This window comes from Polyodon spathula, chromosome 2, assembly GCF_017654505.1.
Source record: "Polyodon spathula isolate WHYD16114869_AA chromosome 2, ASM1765450v1, whole genome shotgun sequence".
Classification (NCBI taxonomy): domain Eukaryota; kingdom Metazoa; phylum Chordata; class Actinopteri; order Acipenseriformes; family Polyodontidae; genus Polyodon; species Polyodon spathula.
Window position 1 is genome coordinate 77,449,217 of NC_054535.1, and position 19,365 is coordinate 77,468,581.

Here is a 19,365-nt window from a genome sequence, read left to right on the forward strand (position 1 = left end):
CCCCCCTTGGACTTTTCCACATTTTATTGTGTTACAATATGGAATCAAAATGGATTTAATTAGGAGTTTTTGCCACTGATCAACACAAAAAAAAGTCCATAATGTCAAAGTGAAAAATAAAATCTACAAATTGTTCTAAATTAATTACAAATACAAAACAGAAAATCATTGATTGCTTAAGTATTCACCCCCTTGAGTCAATATTTGGTAGACGCACCTTTGGCAGCAGATACAGCCATGAGTCTATTTGGATAAGTCTCTACCAGCTTTGCACATCTGGACACTGCAATTTTTTCCCATTCTTTGCAAAAGTGAATACTTTTGATAGCCACTGTTAAGGACTCAACAGTCTCCCTGCATTTATCTGGACTGCTATGCTATGTCAATCCATATGCTAGAAGAATATTCACACCTCAGAGCCCTATGCAGTGCAGAATAAACAGATCCAGTTCTAGCAGAATGCCTGTTTGTGTTTCAGAACCAGTTTAAGTGTTCCCATCCAGTGGCTCTATGCAAAGTGGCAAAGTTAATGATTGTATGTTAATGAGATATTGGTAGAACAGCCCACAGTTGTTTCATATTTTGAAAAACAAGTGGTATCACAGTTGTGCAAAACAATACATATTACCATAACAACTGTGTAGTATTATGTTGTCAATACTGGTGGTCCAGTGGTTAGAGAAAAGGGCTTATAACCAAGAGGCCTCCCATTAAAATCCTGGTTCACTCACTGACTTACTGTGTGACCCTGAGCAAGTCACTTAACCTCCTTGTGCTCCGTCTTTCGGGTGAGACGTTGTTGTAAGTGACTCTGCAGCTGATGCATAGTTCACACACCCTAGTCTCTGTAAGTTGCCTTGGATAAAGACATCTGCTGAATAAAGAAATACTGCTGTGGTCTCTTGGTTCTGCTAAAGTTTACTCAGGGCAAAACACAGGTGTTGTAATGGTATCACTGTGTTAATTTAGTTAATTTTCAGTAGTAATACATATTTTTTATACTGTACAGCTTTTGCTGTTTAATTATTTTACCCAAACGTACATTTATTGTTACAAGATGTTTGGTTAAACGGTAAACCTCTATAAAATGTGGCCTTGTTTCTTTTAGGCTACAGTTAACAGCAATAAATACTAGGGATTTCCAGCAAGTTACAACTTTCAACCGGCTATTTGTTTACATTAAAAAAATAAATAGTACTCTCAGAACAAAGGTTAGCGTGTCTAGTAAATGCGTAGTGTACTGACTTTTGTGGTTGTTGCAAATCATTATTACAGTTTTTGTGCTGAATTCAAAACCCATGCTAGAATAATTTAACTCTGCAGTTCATTGTATCTGTTGTATCCAGTACAGCTGTAGAAAAGTACAAAAAAGACAAGTACAGAGTGAATAAATGGATATTGCCAGATTAGCAAATTAAAAGGGGTAACTGAACTTTGTTACAATTGGTTCACTGTGTAAATATATAAAAATAAAGATTTAATGTTACATCACGATAGTCCCTTGTGAATTCTTACAAATATGCAATGCACATTAAGTCTACTTTTGGTGTCTGACACTGTGTTTAATATGTTACAGTATTTTACCATACAGATTATAATAAATGGCACCTGATAAGCAGCAAGGACAAGTTAAAAATGAGAGGAGGCCATTCTGATAGCTCCTGATAGCTAATTGGCTTTTGAATAATCCCAACCAAATCAGCATCATTACACACACTTTCTTTGATGTTAAATAGGTTTGGTTTCCTCATATTCATATCCTTTGCCCATTGGAGAGTGAAAGTGGTATTCTGAATTCTTAACATCAATCATCATAACCTCAATTAATTTATTTTGTATAGTTTTTAACCATCTTTTTAAATTGCCCCAACACACATCAGCTAGAAGATACAGACAGGAGCATTCCATGACTGAAATTCACATTATGTTGAGTACTGTAGTTTCTTGGACAGATGACTTAGCTAAAGGAACAGCCATCAGCCAACCTATTGCAAGCCCAGATGCTTTAATAAGTAGATCACCATGGCAATTTACAGATCAGTTCTTTCCACTATTTTCCTGTTGCTGGACTTAAAAAAAACAAATCAAAACAAAACAACAACAAAAAAAAACCCCATAATAATAATGTTGATACAATTGTTAAAAGACAAATGCTGGATATAGCTGATATCATTGGTTATTTTACAGTATTTATTTCTTGAGTACATTTTTTGTTAAAACAGGTTTCGGGTTAAAATAATTTGGTTAAAGTTCTATTTACATTACTATGAACATGCATCTGTTTATTGTTTAATATGCCTTGGCAAAACATGAGCTATGTGAAAATAAATATATGCTATGTGAAAATAAAAGATTACTTAGAATATTACAGGTTTTTGGTTTGAAGCAGTAAGTGGAGACTCCTTAGAGGAGGCAAGGGAGGCTGAGCATCCTCAACTTTTCAAAAGGGGAAAATATATATGTATAGATTATAGATTGTGTGTGTGTGTGTGTATATATACACATAATCTCATTATAATATAATAATGTTCAATAAAATTTTTTTTTTTTTTTTTTTTTAAACCTAAACTCATTTATTCAACAATGCTAAATTAACAGCAATTCTGGCTGCTAACAGACACATGCTTACAATTGGAAAATCCTCAGCTAAAAGGCTTATAAATTAAAAACTAGATCGACAGTTGCAAGTCACTCAGTTAGCTCCCTGTTTGTAGGTATTTTCTTTTGTTTTACCGTAATGACTGATGACTAATACAGAGAAACAAAACACAATGATTTGTTTTGTTGGAGTGGAAAAAGAAAAAAAAAATAAGTATGTTGTTTTTTTTTTTATTTATACAACCCATTTTTTAAGTTAATAATACTATTTTTTCAATACAATTCAATAAAAAGTGACTTTTACTCCAACACACAAACTCAAACAGAATGGAAAGAAATAGAAGCCTGTACTAGATTTACACTTTTGTGTTGTTCGCTGCGCCTGCGGTGCACATAACTTCATTTAAAATCAACCTAATTACATTTTCTAAAACGGTAAAAACTAAAATCACAGAATTCTGACAGTGCCCTAACTTAATTATCAACCTGTTTTTGCTTCATTGTCAGTGTTAATTTGTGATGTTAAAGCTGAAAATCATGTTTAAAATCCCCATTTCTGTAATGCTAATAATACTAAATACTAAAAAAAGAAGAAAAAATTAGACACATTGCACATTCTCAGAATCCACCAGCTGCCACTGGTAAGATTAGTGTTGGTGCAACGCCTAAATGCTGTCAGTGAAGCATTTTACATTAAAATTTGAAACTTTACATAAAGAAAACATAAAACTGGTCAATATTTTGAGGCTGATCAAAATAGCTTACAATACAATCAGTTCACTCCTATTATCGACTACCCATAAAACAATAAAATGTTCATTGTTAGTTAGAACACATTTTTTTTTTACTGTCAGTGTGATCTAGAGAAGATCTATAGAGCTTTCCCCACCTACTCAGTTTTAATAATCTCAACTTGACTCTAAAAATATACTGTCGGAAAATGCTGGATAACCAAGAACGAAAAAGTTGTGCAGAGTAGATCATTTTATTTATTTATTTATTTTTTTAAAAATATAATTGTAGTTTTGTTGGGCTTCCAGGTGTCCTGGCCATTAATAACGAAGAACAAGTGTGACCTACTGATTTTTTTTAGCACATCCCCTAATATGTTTATGTAACATACTGTAAAAAGTAGCCTTATTGGGATCCACCCTTTGTTTAGATCTATGAATTGACCCTGATGTCAAATTCACTATGCACCAGTACAGTCCTATTGGTTTATATACAATGCCCCTAGCCGCCCCAAGGGTTCATTTAGCTTTTGTTTTGTGTGTTTTGTTTCTTAAACAGAGGCACTCCGGACAAGACAAAAGAAACAAAGGCCTTTTTTTTCACTGTGCCCTGTAACCATTCTGCTGTGGCACGTAGCTTTTTGTCTCGTTTCTTTCCGGGCTGGCGTTAATACCATTCCTGGGGACAGTTTGTCCTTCACTGTCAGGCTGTGAAGAACCTGTGGCAGCAGAGTCCTGCAGAGTTACCTCGTCAGCTGGGCAAAACCCCAAAGAATCACAGCTCGGGTCTGCATCTTCATTTATCATTCTGGGTCTTTTGAAGTACAGTCTGCTAGGACGCGTCACCCCTTGCTCGCTGTTTAAGTTTCCATACAGGTGCTGCTCTTCTGGCCTTTCCTCGCAGTCGAGCAGTGGCTGGGTCGACTCTGATCTTGCGAACACAGGTGCCGATGGTAACTGTCCCCTGTAGCCGGTCGCCACCACTGAGGAATACTGCACTGTGCTGGAAGTGGTTTGTGCCGAATCAGCCTCGTCGCTGTCCGAGACGCTCTGTCGGGGTGATGACATGCACGAAGAGCCTCCAATCCCACTGCTGTGCTCCTCCGATGTGTACTTTCCCTTCTTCAGGGAATCTGATGCCTTGTTGTAATCGTCAATGTTGTCATTTTCTATATTTATTACACTGAAGTCAGTAATAATACCTTCTGGGTAAACCTGTTCTTTTGGACTAAAGTTAGGCTGAAAGAAAAAAAAAGGTTTCTACATTTATATAATGTTTTTCATGGGTTGGACAAATAAATAAATAAATAAATAAATGAATGAATGAAAAAAAAAAAAAAAAAAAAAAAAAGTCTAATTCAACTATGTATCTGATTAGACCTGTATTTTGCAGGTATAAATGAACAGGACCACTCAAGTTCAAATTGTGAGACTATGTCGTGATAGGTGATGGAGCAGATCCCTACTGATCCGTTCATTAACCCTTTCAGCAATTCTCATCTACTCAATACCGGTAATCTGGGGCAAACATGATACGCAACTGCACTACAGCTTTGCAAAATAGGGTCCTTACTGAGGGTGTTACCCAGGGTACGTACAGTATGGTAAGAATGGACAAAAGGACTCTCTTGGAAAATACAATGTGTTTAAACAACATGACATACACCCTTTATTAAACTTTTGTACTTATTCAAACTGACTATGGATAACAACACAAAAAGGATTCTTTACCCGAATTGGACCCGAATAAGGTGACCAGTTTGCAATACGACTGTTCCCAGGATCAGGCACCTGTGGCCAAATGTGTTTCTTAATCCTAAAAGAAAAGCAGGAGGACGACAAAAAACATGTTTTAGATTAAATCAACTATATCAACTTATTATTCAGAAAATGTTCTTTATTTTAATGGCTTCAAAGTAAAACACATAAATGAGAATGAAAAAACAGACATTGAAAAAAAAAGAATCACATTTGAAAGTTATGGACTAGGTGAATTTATATGTTTTGATGCCACTGAAGAACTATAGAAAGAATTAAAGGTGACCTATAGTAAGCTGCTTGGGTTAACACAAGAAGTGTCCATACAGTATATGCTCAATACCAAGGAACCTGCAAATTACAACCTACTGGTGTGAAACTACTGTATATAATATTGGTATTTGATGTACAGGGTGCTACTGTACCTTTCAGCTTACTACTGTGTGATGCTGCTGTGAAATTAAGCAATGCAACTTACTAAAACAAAACAGGCAAGGTGATCACAGGACTACCTCTACAGGTTGGAAGGGGCTCTTGTACATAACACCCAATGCGCAGAATGTAGCGTCTTCACAGGGATGCAAAAACACACCACGTTCTTCAAGACACATAGGACTGCAATGTCTGGACTTACAGGTCACGCTTGTTAAAGCAGAACAGCAGGGTCGCCACAGTGGTGATCAGGAAGCCTAAGCAAACTGGCACGACGATAGCTTCAATTTCCCCGGGTGCTAACAAAAAAAAAACAAAGGGCATTATTTGGTCTGACATTAAAAGGGGGTTCTGTGCTTCCATAAAGTTTAACATGCAAATAGCCTGCTTGAGACTGCATTAATATTATCCCCCAACCCCTGCCTCTCCTCCACTGTTAATATGATGAGGTGCCCCAATAGATCAGATACATTGACACTGAACGGCAGTTAACCATTTGGAGGGAAAATAATCTGTAACAACCCACTTAATCACTCATTTTCAGTCCTGTCTGTTCAAGTTACCGATAGCTGCAGCCCTGTCTTAATAGACTGACCCTGAAAATCCCCCTGGCCCTGCCAAAACAACTAGACTAAGCTGTCAAACCAATAGTAGACACACTGAATTAGAACACACACAAAGTTTGATTTGATAATACAGTAGTCTCTACATATAGGAATACCATCTAAGAGAACACTCTGCCTAACGGAACACCCTCGTGATTAAACAGATTTTTCCCACTGTAAATGCTTTGCCTAAAGGAACAGGAGCTTCACTTAAGATGAATTTGAAAAGGGTTTTTTTTGTATATTTGTTTGTTTTGTAGTCACTGATTAATACATGGTGTAGAATCGCTTACCGAACTTCAGAGTTGTAAATGTAAATTCAGATCCGTTTTTGCTCCCTGCATCAGTATTCGCACTTACGTGCACAGCATACATAGCACTAATGCCGAGTGAAGTTAAAGTATATTGACGGTTTGCGTAATCAACTGTTATTGCTGAAAGAAAGAAAAGAAAATGATAAATTACATGCAACCGTACATGTTAATTATTTATTCCAACACACATTATAAAGATGAACAGTTACTATCTACAGGGCTGGCATGAAGAAATACAGTGCTCTACATTGGCTAGACAACCAACAGCAAATGCCACTTTATTCAAAGCCTGTATATAAGTTATTATTGAAACAGTGACATTTCCACTTGCATGCCTTAATCGCTAACAATAGCTATCCTTGTATGACAACAAGTTATTATTGAACATTGCATTAACACTAGATATTAATCAAACTGTAATTGCAGATCAGGCAAAGGATGATGCTTAAATTCAAAAATATTTCCCCAAGATCAGCCAAGGACTTTAATAACCCATAATCAATCTTCGATCTTCTGACAGCCCGGCATCGCAGCCCCACAAAATAAAAATAATTTAAGAAGTAAAAGGAGCCATCTCCTTACTTACATTCTTCAACCCCACCTTCAGCCTGGTAAAATATTGTGTAATTTCTTATGAATCCATTTCGAGACATAAGTGGAATCAAATTCCATTCTAACAAAGCTCCATTTCTTTCTTTTTTTCTTGTTCGAACAGTAGGACCAATTGTAGGAGCTAAACAAAAAAAATATTTTATAAGAAAAAATAAATAAAACCAGCAAACAAACAGCATGGCTTAAAAGAGGCTTACATGTTGTGCACTTTGATTCACTATATAGGTCTCAAAACATTTACTTTTTAAAGAAACACACCTTGCTGTCTAGACAACATCCATGTGTAAAATATAGAACATAAAAGAAAACAAATAGGAAATCAGCAGCCAGGATTCAGCGACCTTATGAACCAGGATTGTTCATTTTCCCTTCTTAAATTGTCATAAAAATGTTCCTTTGAGTTAAAGGGACATGCAATTTAATAGTGAAGGGAAAATATAAACCAGCTATTTTCTGATCAGTCATAGAAGTTACAGTTTATTTCTGGAGGTTTGTTAATTACACATTAAGCTAGCAAGTTAGAGTAAAACATTTAATAAAATGCTGGTATATACTGTACAGGGCACTTGAATACTTACATCCTTGTTCCAGATATTCTTCAACTGAACGGCAAGCACCAGGAATTCCAAAATAAACCGGAAACACAGATATTTTGTAGCGCTTCAGAGGTTTAATATTGCCTAAGGAAAAACACATAAATTTAACTGTGATATTTCAAACGTTCACTTTTTATTCCCCATCACTAAGCCAGCAAATGAACTTGAAATCATGAAAGCAGGAATAACGTACCACACAGTGATGACCATTATTCACTAGTGACGTTAGTATTATCGCTATCACACCACTAGTGGACTGTAATATTAGGTCGGTGCTGGTTATTTGCAACTACAGAGCACAGAAAACAATTGATCACAGAATTATATATCTATATATCTGTACTTTAGGTAATGGTTATTGATTGAATCATTGAGTCCAACTTACCTTACCAACTTACAGGCTTACAGTACACAAAAACAAAAACATTTTCAAAGCTACAGAATATATTTATAATGCTCCACATTATGATTAAATGATGCAAATGGCTCTCACATTCATTGAAAATGTATTTTCTTTCAATATTTATTTAATACAATAAGATGATTAAGCCTTAAGCCTAATCCAACCACCACAAAAAAGACAAAAAGGATTCAAGTCAAGTAATAATACATTGATCTTGTTCCCATGACAAGTACTAACATACAGTCATTTTTGTGGTTGATTATTTACCTTTTAGGACTGTATTAATAGATAATGCTGATACACGCTGCCATTCAATGGATTCAGTGGAACATCCTCCCCCTTCCTCCATCATTGCACACCACTCAACAACATACTCCGATTCGCTCTTACGAGGGGCCTTCCACTCTACCCACAACTTGCCGTCCTGTGGAAATGCCTTCAAGTCTTCCACTGAAGGAAGCTCTGAAATAACAGTGAGAGTTAAATATAATAATGCTTAGAAAGTTTCACCACAATTGGATAAGCAGCTCCAGACAGAGAACAGGTCAACCACTAATAAGTGCCTCCACTATGGTATATCCCCGTCGCCAAAGCACCCCTGCAAGGTGACTATCATATCGGATGGAATGGTTTGTAAACATGAGATAAAAGACGTGTGAAAAAGTTATGCATTAGTCATGTCCAGAGATTAAAACAATATGGCTGTGAAATGGTTAATTTCTACTGGACACTACTTTTAATAAAACCTTATTGTGAGAATTCAAGAATACATATCTGTACCACCTATAAAAAGACAATATGGCTTAAGCTTTATAAATATTGTGGCACATACAACCCCAATATAGCAGCCTTCTTAGGTCAGAGGTCAAAGTAAAGGGTGCCACTAGAAGGAGTTTCCAGCAGAATTAGGTTTACAAAAAACATATTAGCTTCTCTCACAAGGATGATCTAGTTTGTATTTAAATACAATAATCTGTCACGTATCCGTCCGTCACATATTCGCCTTTGCTGTTTATCTGCCATGATCAACAACTTCAGCAATGTTAGTTTATTATTGAACAGTGAAGATTAGTTCAGATTAGTTCAAATCCTGTTCGACCTCCGTCTCGGGATTTACGGGAGCTCCCTAATAAAAGTTGAATCTCAAAACACTAATTGGGTGAACATAGTAATTGTTACAACTTTGTATAACGGTATTTAAAACAGGATTCATTCATCCACCTTTTTACATATCTGCCTTTACTCTGGTCCCAGAGCAGTCGGATATGCGATGGATTACTGTACATTCTGAAAAAAAAAAAAAAAACTCTTCACACATACCTTTTTGACTGCCTGCTGGAATAAACAACCTTGCACCAGGAGATTGTCCTTTTGAATTAAAGGCAGCGATAGTTATATGATAGCTTGCTCCTTCTGTTAATGTGTAGTCCACACTTGTCCCATTAACTGTGAAGCGTTTTGCTGCAGGATAGTGTCTCCCTTCAATCTGTACTTCATATCCCAATATCTTTCCGTTTGCAACAGAGGGATCTGGTTCCTGTAATTAAAGGCAAAATATGCTTAATTTAAAATCGCATTTATTCAACTTTTTTTAATTGGAAACTTTCTAGACCCAGATTAGAATCAAAATTAAAGAACTGATGAAGATTAGAATGTAAATATAAATAGTGATGTATTCAATGTTTATCTGAGTGTCTACTATCAATGACTATCCGAGTGCTTACTACCTATTATCAATGACTATCTGAGTGCCTACTATCGTTAGATAACTCTTGAAGGACTGTGATCGTGTAAACACAATCATACTGAAGTGAAAAAAAAAAATGCTCTTAATTTCTTTGACTTACTGTATCACTGTATGGGGGATAGATTCACTTTCACTGCCTGACTTGGTGTTTTTTTTTGTCACAGAGACAGACATTTCATTTTTAAGGGCGGAGACAGTTTACAGCAGCATGCAGAAACAAAACATTGCAGGAACTTGTTCAAAAACATTGTAAAAACACTGTAAATCTGATTATTGTATTTATAAATATTTATTTTGAGAAACATCCAATATTTGCCCAAACATCAATATTTTTCAACAAAACTTTCAGGAAGTATTGTAAGGTCCCTCAGGTCATAGAATAACATTTTTATACATGTATCTCTAAGCAGAAAACATAATAATAAAACATGCAGCTTAAAAAAACTAAAAAAGAAATACTGTGTTGGAAAAAAGAAAAAGAAAAAAGGATTTATCGTTTCTAAAGTCATTTTGACCTGTACAAGTACAAGAACTGAATTGCCAAGGTTGTCTACTAATAAGATTGTAGGCAGGATATATTTCTTCTTGGGCACCTCTACAATGGTTTGCTCCTCCTGTTAAAGTTATGTGGACAGTTCATAAGAATGCACAGTAGAATTACAGTCCTTTAGTATGAAGGGTTTCTCCTTGTTTTAATAAGAACAAAGCACCATATGATGCATTACCTTCCATATCAGTGTTACACGTCGATTTTTGTCAGAATCAGAAGGGCCAATAACTCTCCAGAGATCTGGTCTTCCAGAAGGTTCTTAAAAAGTAAAACGAAATAAAAAGATAACTGAAGTAAATACATTTAATACATTTCACTGGATTCCTCTTTGAATAATCAACTAAAGACACGCACATTTCTCTTGCGGATTTAAAATGCAAGTTCAAATTTCAAGCAATTGGTGGTGATAACAATTTTTTTTGGTTGAGCACGCTAAAACAAAACAAAAAAAAAACAGTATCAAAGGAAAAAAATATAAAATAAGAACAAGGAGAGTTGCTTACTGACTTCGGGTGTGGTTGCACTCTTTTCTTTACTCCAGTCACTCCAGTAGCCTAAACCATCTTCTTTGATGCACCGGACAGAAACTCTATACTCTGTATAGGGCTTAAGGTCTTGAAGTCTAAATGACTTAATGCTGCTTCCTGTTTCACTCAGTGGAACCTGTAAACAGTGTTTAGTGACTTAAGTAACTATTACGTGCCTTTTTATTTCAATAACTGCAACTTCTCTTAAAATGAATTAAAACTGGTATAATATTTACAAATAAATCAAGGCACTGCAACAAGCATGCAGCTCACAGTTTAAACTATTTTGGAATTTTTTTTTTTTTGACCTTTACTTTTGCACAACATAAATATCCCAAATGCGTAGATATTTTGTCAGTTTTTTTTTCTTCTTACCTTCGTCCACTCGGAACTGCTGGCGCTCCTGTAGCGAATGTTGTACTTCAGTTTAAAGAGAAGCGGATTTAAAGTGAGATTCCAGGACACCACCAACGAGTTGGGAAACTCCTTTTCAGAACTAATCTTTTCAATCTCTGGGGCACTAGGTTTCACTGTAAAAACAAATACAAATACAAATGTATGAATGTGCTCTATACAAATAAAGTATAGTAATAATAATAATAATAATATAATAATAATAATAATAATAATAATAATAATAATAATAATAATAATTTATTTCATCACAACATGCAATCATCATATGATATGGCTTCTAGGATTTGTATGCATGCCATTTTATTTGCAGTTATCAATATTTAAAAGAAGTATGAAAGAACATTGCAACGTTACTACAAGAATGTCAGGTTAGGTGGAACAATGTGTCAGCCATATTTGAGATTCACAAAAAAGAGCCAAGTGAACGAGGCAGGGGCAGGTATACTCCACTGAACACTTACCAATGTCTACTGGATCCAAATGAAGTTGTTCTGATGTGCTTTTTCCAAGTTGGTTCTCTGCTTCAACCCAGATCCTCATGTTGACAAAAACAGGCATGGTTGTCATTTTTAATTCGCCTTCGTCAATTCTGGATATATTTTCTGAGGTATTACTAATCCTATAAAAGGAAGATGAAGAAGACTTTGAATCAGATATTAAATACTATTAAAATTACAAGTGCCCAGGTCTGTCAATTAAGATTCACAACTTACAGTACTCCCCCTTTTATAAGGTGGCTCAGGTTATAAGGAAGTATGATCATGGCTCCCATTTGCCCCAAAATTCCATTCCACTACCACTTGTATTCTCGTTATAAGGTTGAACACAAATAGTATGGTCTCCTAACTATGGTTCCCACCTAAAGCATTATAAAGGGGCAGCACTGTGGTTACAATAGAGTTGAGGGATAGACAACTGCAGCAGATCCTTGCAGACCGTGACAATTCTGTGAAATAACAACAGTAGTAAAACAAGCTGAAGGGATACTCTGGAGGATTTAAAAAGAAGTGAGTAGTGCTTTGTGATGTGATTCTTGTTGTCTTTCAATTATATAGAGCAGGGGTTTCCAAACTGTGGTCCACGATGCAGTCCCAAGTGGGCTGCAGGAGCAAATGACAGATATTATATATATATATATATATATATATATATATATATATATATATATATATATATATATATATATATATATATATATATATATATATATATATATATATATATATATATATATATATATATATATATGTAATATACACACACGCACACAGTCTAACTTCACTATAACGAACCCCCCCCCCCCGGGACCTCTGCTTAAAGCGATCTACCCATCCATTTGAATACTAAGTTCTCGATGCCAAATGAAGAGACAAATTTTTCGGACTTTGCAGGTAAGACATATCACCCGACACTGGAATGTTTTTATCTCTGGCTGTTTTAATTCATCGATAAACTGCTTCATCAAGATCTTCATGAGTTGAGGTCCGAATTCGTTTTCACTGGGTCAGCGCTTCATCTTCAATTGCAGGAGACTTGATTTTTAAGGTTGGCCCACATGGTTGCAACAGTGCTCTTTACCAAGCCCAGTTATGTGCAGATTGTGGTTTGTGATTTTCTTTTAAGGTCCAGATCATCAATAATTTGAAGTTTTGTTTTCAGAGACAAAGACGATCTCTTCTTATCCGCCATCATCACACACTTTGCCTGGTTACAGGTTTAAAAATGTTTTTGTCATTTTTCCTAAAGAATGGCTAATAGTGGGCCTAATGTAGATGAACAGATGGGCCTCATGTAAAACAAGTTTGGGAACCCGATACACAGTATTATTTTCCTGCAGAAGTTAGCACAAGCGGTATAAGGCATTGTGGCAAAATGGCTAGTGGAGGGGAACAGGTATAGCGGTGATGCGATGCAGGAGTGACAGGCAGACAACAGTTTCCAGTGAAAAGGTGCTTTTATTTATAATCCAGGTCTGGTGACCGTTAAATAATAAATCCCCGGCTATACACAACAATGTGTAAAGCACGGGCATAGCAATAATAGGGCACAGTCCCGAACAAAACGAACACACGGTCACCAGTCCTGGGTGGGTGCCGACGTGCTTGTGGTGGGTGAAGACACTGTATTTTGTGACGGTTCTGTGCAGTGGTGATCCGGATTGTGCTGACCCTGGTCGACAGCTCCGGATAGGTGAGTTAACTGTCTGGTGGTGCAAAACGCAAACAATTAAACAAACACAACACGTAATTCTCTGTAACAACGAGAGCTCCTCTCTCGCTCCTTCTCTCTCCGAACATTTACCCAAACGAAGGAGAAGATCAGCGTTACCCTGGCCCCTATATGTAATCCCGCATGATATCGAGATAAACGGTTGCAGCTGCCTTATTACTTGCAGCTGCCTCTCGTTTACCTTTCAAATCAATACGGTCTTACAACAGAGTCGCGCTTCCCTCCAGGCTGACCCACTTCCCTGACCCGGAAACGAACTGTCAGGCCAGCCCTTCCAGATACTTCTCCTCCCGTTCTTTAGCGCCCTCACAGGTCGGGAGGAAGATTCATCACCAGAACTCATCTTTCCGTCACAGGCATGTTGGAAAACATGGATTGAGAATTGATTAGGAGTTTGCTACGCATGTGGACTGGCAGAGCTATACTGGTGTTTTTTTTTCTGAAAAGAGACTAATATTGCAGATAGCAGACTGTTTGGTTCAAATTGCAAGTACTGCTTACAATTGATAGAGACGTTGCGTCTACAAGTTTCTTGCCCAACAATGACTGCAAGCTAACGAGATAACAATGCTGTGGACTAGAAGGGAACAGGCTCTAAAGACTTCAGAGAGATCGAAAGAGATAATGCCACTGGCATCAAAGGGGGTCGCAAGGAGATAACAAAAGGCAGATGTATGGACCTTTTGTCTCCAGGAGTGTGAAGAATGCAGTGAGTTCAGAGGTTGTCACACTAGACTACACACACAGACACACACACATTAACACTCACACAATAAATTAAATTACCTTGACCATTGGTTAAGTGCCAGAGAAAGGGGAGGTGGACCATCTATACAGAAGGGTATTTAATGTCATGCAAACATTGTAATGTTGAGTATTGTGTTTGTCCTGTACCTGGGACCAGACTCCCTGCATATCTCAATAAACCTGGCAACTGATTGAAGAAAAGGACTCTGTGCATTTTCTTGAATCTACTTAATCACCACCATCTATTTTTTTAAGTTACTTCATTGGCGAGCCACCTGTGGACTGTTTCTTGATACATTTTTTTTTTTTCCAAATACCGGGGGGTTGATACTTGATTACGGAGAAACCTTTTTTGCAAGCCTGTATCCCATGAAGAGGACCAGGACAAAGCAGACAGAAGGAGACTGTTTCTACTTTCAGCTCAGACGGTGTGGAGAATCTTTGAATCAAGACTTCAGCTCGAACATATAACCACGTACATTGGTGAGTAGTTACTGGTTTTTTGTTTTATATGCAGTTTTTAGAATGTAGTGAGAATCAAGGGTAAAGTATGAAAGAGGACTTTTGACTACTTGATAATTCATGTACATTGAGGACACAATTAGTTAAGACTGCTTAATTAAAAGTGTATTGACTATTAGGACTTTGGGTATGAAAGAGGACCTCTGGAATCCTAAAAAAAGTCATGAGTAAATCGTGTAGTGTTATGACGTGCCAGTAGAGTTTATTGGACTAGTTACACGGACTTGTATTGCTCAACAGGTACGGGCATACTCGGATTTATGTTTTATGTTTGTTTTTGAGAAGATTTGTTACACTTGTTTTGTCTTTGTTTGTACTGTTTGGTTTATATGTCACGATAAGGGGGCAATAGGATAAGCCTCTTATTTAACTGTCCACATTAGGTGGTACAAATAAGGAACAATCAGACAGTAAGTTCCAGTTAAGCCCAATAGCACATACAAAAGTGTAAATTAAATGTGCAATAAACCAAAATAAAATTTTATGCTTCCTTAAGCATAGCTTTAAACACGGAACATTGGTAACAACAAGACAAAACTAAAAAGTGTGTTGTTTTTTTTTTGTTAGTTTTGTTTTGTTGGGAGTCTGATCAACTCCAAATATGTTAAAATATAATATTGACGGTCATCAAATGGATGACTGGAGAATATGGAACATAGGCTATGTTTTAAAACATGGCAAAAAGGGAAGCTATGTACAGAACAGTAATGTACATGTTCATGTAACAGATCAGGAGTGTGTGTCTCGTAAGAAGAAAAAGACAAAGGCAATTCAAGACTGGTAGCCCACAAAAAACTAAACAAAACAAAAAAAAAAACTGTAATGCTAAAGATTCTATATCAACTTTGAGGAATACATGTTGTAAAAATAAAATTAAAAGGTCACATTAAAATGTAATTAAGAAGTTGTTTATTAATGATTGTTTGAGTAATTCTGATTTTGCTCAAGCGTGGAGATAAAGTAACTTCTTAGTAAAATTACGTACTAAGAAATTGTTTATTAATGATTGTTTGAGTAATTCTGATTTTGCTTAAGCGTGGAGATAAAGTAACTTCTTAGTAAAACTACGTACTAAGAACCAGCATGAATACTTATTGTTGCCCCGATCATAAGAGGGTTTGATAAGGGAAAGAGACCCAGGTTAATGGATGAATTGTTTGACTGCAAAAGAATGGCCAACCTTTGGACTGAAACAGTAACACAAATATACAAAGGAACAATGAAAAAGTTTGTGTTGGATTATATTGATATACAAAGAGCTTTTTGTTTTTCTAAGGGTTAACTAGAAAAGAAAGTGCAGAGAGGGAGAGAGAGAGAGATAATGTAGAGATTGCTGCTACATTGACTGCTTGAAAAAACACTTAGGAAGAAAACAAATGTTTTTGGAGATCAATAAATCTGAAACTAATTAAGTAAATCAACCTTGAAATATTTTATTAAAAATATTTTCATGAAGCAAGTTAAGTGTTTGTTTGTTTGTTTGTGAATTTTATGTTTAAGACACGGGTGAATTTTATGAATCACCTATGAATACATATTTGAAACCACAGATCACATGAGAATGAAATAGGAATGTTGGCGCAAGGGATTTTACAGTGCAGTATAGGACTGTAGGCTTGGTGGATAGTGGTACTGGATAATCAGCAGTACTGATTTAGTGTTTAGAAACTTATTTTTCAAGAATTAACAGATTTATTTAGAAACTTATTTTTCAAGAATTAACAGATTTATTTGTAAATTCTTGAAAATGCATGGCGTGATATTAATCAAACTAACACGTTTTTGAAAAGGGTTTTATAACTTGATTTAAAAAAACAATAAAAACAGAGAAAGGAATCTGTTTGCTACAGGCAGATAAACTAACACAGAGAGACTAAATAACTTACCTAATAGGCTACTGTTTTATCAGCTGCAAGAGGGTGGGTTATTGAATTGAAAATTGAATAAGCCAATACCAATAACTTTTTTTTTTTTTTATTACAAATACAAGATATCACTGAGGGATAATGTATACTAAATGGACGAGCAACTAAGTGTAAAATCTTTGGTTGACATTAGGCTGTCTGTGTTAGTATACTGTCACCCTACAGGGTTTTCTTTGTCAATTATAAGCACAAATCAAAGTAGTGCACAATTAGCATAGGACTAAGCCCCCTACCTAAAGGGTTACAATTTCAAATTGGGGAACAAATGTTGCTTATGAAAAAAAAAAAATGGGGGATGGCTAGGGTGCCAATTGGGAAAGTTCCATATGAAACTATGGACAAACTTGTGCAAATCAATAAAGATTGTATAAAAGATATTAACTTGAAGTTTTTTTTCGATTCTGGGTGATGTGCTCAGAAATAGCTGTTTTGTGATAAGACAAAAATAAAAAGACTTTGCACTTAAACACCAGTAGAGATCTTGTAAATAAATAAGCTTACAAAGGCTTAAACAGATCACTGGATTTAAGAAGCGAGTATTATATTTCTCTGTTACAAACTGCTTTAATAGCCTATACATTCCCAGATGAAATAAAGAAAATTCAAGGAGAGAATAACCCCATTGAAGGTTTAAATGAAATCAGATGTTATCAAAAGAATTAATATTGCACTTGATTTTTCTTCTAGGTTTGGAAAATAAATAATTCTGATGGAGATTCAAGTATTGGGACACAGGTGGAGACAACAGTGAAACAACTGATTATACAGCAGGGGCTGTGAATGGGATGAGACCATTGAAAACTCCTGTGCTACTGAAGAATATTGTCAGCTATACTGGACATTCATTTTCAAAAGAACGTGACATTTGAATGATTCAGTGTTGTATATGTCTAAAATGAATGAAGGGAAATTCATGTTAACATTATTTGTAATAGGTTAGCAGTAGAAGTGTTGTGCAAAATGATTATATTTGTGGGGGTATTGTATAGAGAATATCACGAGATATAATTAAGGTTTTTTATAACTATGAGAAAAGAAACACTTACCTACTAATGTGTTACATATAGATAGTTAAGCATTCACACGCTATTTTAGTACTTGTTCAATGTATAGTGATCATTTTTAAGTCATAGTTTTAGTTTGTAATCAATCTTACGTGCATTTTAAGATTGAGATGGTCGAGCTAGAATATTGGATTCTAGAATGATGGAATTTTACATATGCAAGTTAAAAATAACAATGATTCACCTAAATTTGTAAGGTCAGAGCAACATACCAATATCCAGAATTGGCTTCAAAGGGAAATAGGTAGTACAATAAAAGATTACAAAGAGCGAATAGCTGAACGAATGTATGAAGGTAATGAGAAACGTAGGAAGAGGGGGCTTTTTGATAAAATAGCAGGCTGGTTTGGTGCAGGAAATTCTGTTGCAAACAGCTGGGATATTTATCAAATGTCAAGAGGGCAAACTTGGATAGCAAGTACTGTTGGAGAAGGAATGGAAAGATTGGGGAATGGACAAATGTATGTAAATCAAGGGATTAGACTCCAGGGTACAGCTATATATGAGCTAATGGATGGAACAGAGGGAGCCTTGCGCAATTTGACCAAAGCGATAGATTGTAGAATATTTGCGGGTGACCTTTTAAAAACAATGAAGGAAGAAATAATGGACATTAGGCTAGGAGTGGTACCTAGACATGCACAGGAGGAACTCAGGTTGAGGTTGGCAATGTTCCATCCTGATCAGACTGACCTCCTGGGAGCTAGTTTAGTGTGGCCAAAGGAGAACGGCAAGGAACCACCTGGTCATATAGGGTTCTATCTCTCAATACCATACATGGATCCTAATAACCAGTATAAAGACAGTTTGAAGATTAGACCGATAGGAGTACTACACAATGAGACAGTGATAGTTTGGGAAAAGGCTACATGGAAAGTTCAATGAGGGAACTGGAGTGGTGTGGTGCATGAAGCATGCTGTTATGAAACAAATAGTCATGTAGTTTGCCGGTGTCCTGCAATCACCGGAATCAATAGAAATATAAACACTGAATTAGAGGTACATCCACTAGAGGGGTGGAAAAAAGCAGTGCAGGCTGGGAAATATCAATGGTGTGTGTTGAGTAACCATACCAATTTTAAGTATGGAGATTTAACTTGTCAGACTTCTCCAGGATTTTGTTTTACTCCAACACATGCAGTTCAGATTGGAGATATATATATATATATATATATATATATATATATATATATATATATATATATATATATATATATATATATATATATATACCTGAACCTGAAGCAGAGGAGTTCCAAATTACAGCTTGGTGGGATGACACATATCTAGATTCATATTCGGTCATTTTTTCTCAAATGCACAAATTGGTTAAAATAGCCCTACAAAGAGCGGAAGAGAAGCTGCTCAAAGCGAAGGTCGAAGTTGATTTGGCACAATTAAAAGCCACTGTATTGAAACGATATGGATGGTTAGGGCAGGCCTTAGGGAACACTTTTTGGGATTATATTGTTTTAATAATACTGTTACTAGTAATAGTATTGATCCTGTGGAATAGCATTCAGTGTTTTTGGTGGAAAAAACAACAGCGACAGTTAGAAAGGACCATTGACAGATGGGAAACTGTAAA

The 19,365-nt window shown here is 36.0% G+C and overlaps 1 protein-coding gene across 1 annotated transcript; it reads right to left on the bottom strand.

The window, feature by feature from the left end:
* Nucleotides 1–3,026: 3,026 nt before the first annotated feature.
* LOC121326973 (interleukin-6 receptor subunit beta-like) lies at nt 3,027–11,945 on the bottom strand. Its single transcript, XM_041270669.1, has 12 exons — nt 11,752–11,945; nt 11,249–11,403; nt 10,850–11,009; nt 10,522–10,604; nt 9,370–9,586; nt 8,317–8,511; nt 7,629–7,730; nt 7,025–7,171; nt 6,418–6,558; nt 5,722–5,818; nt 5,061–5,145; nt 3,027–4,568 (listed from the first exon to the last, which is right to left on the bottom strand). The coding sequence occupies exons 1-12, from the start codon at nt 11,855–11,857 to the stop codon at nt 3,930–3,932; spliced, it is 2,127 nt and encodes a 708-aa protein (XP_041126603.1). The 5' UTR covers nt 11,858–11,945; the 3' UTR covers nt 3,027–3,929.
* Nucleotides 11,946–19,365: the final 7,420 nt, after the last annotated feature.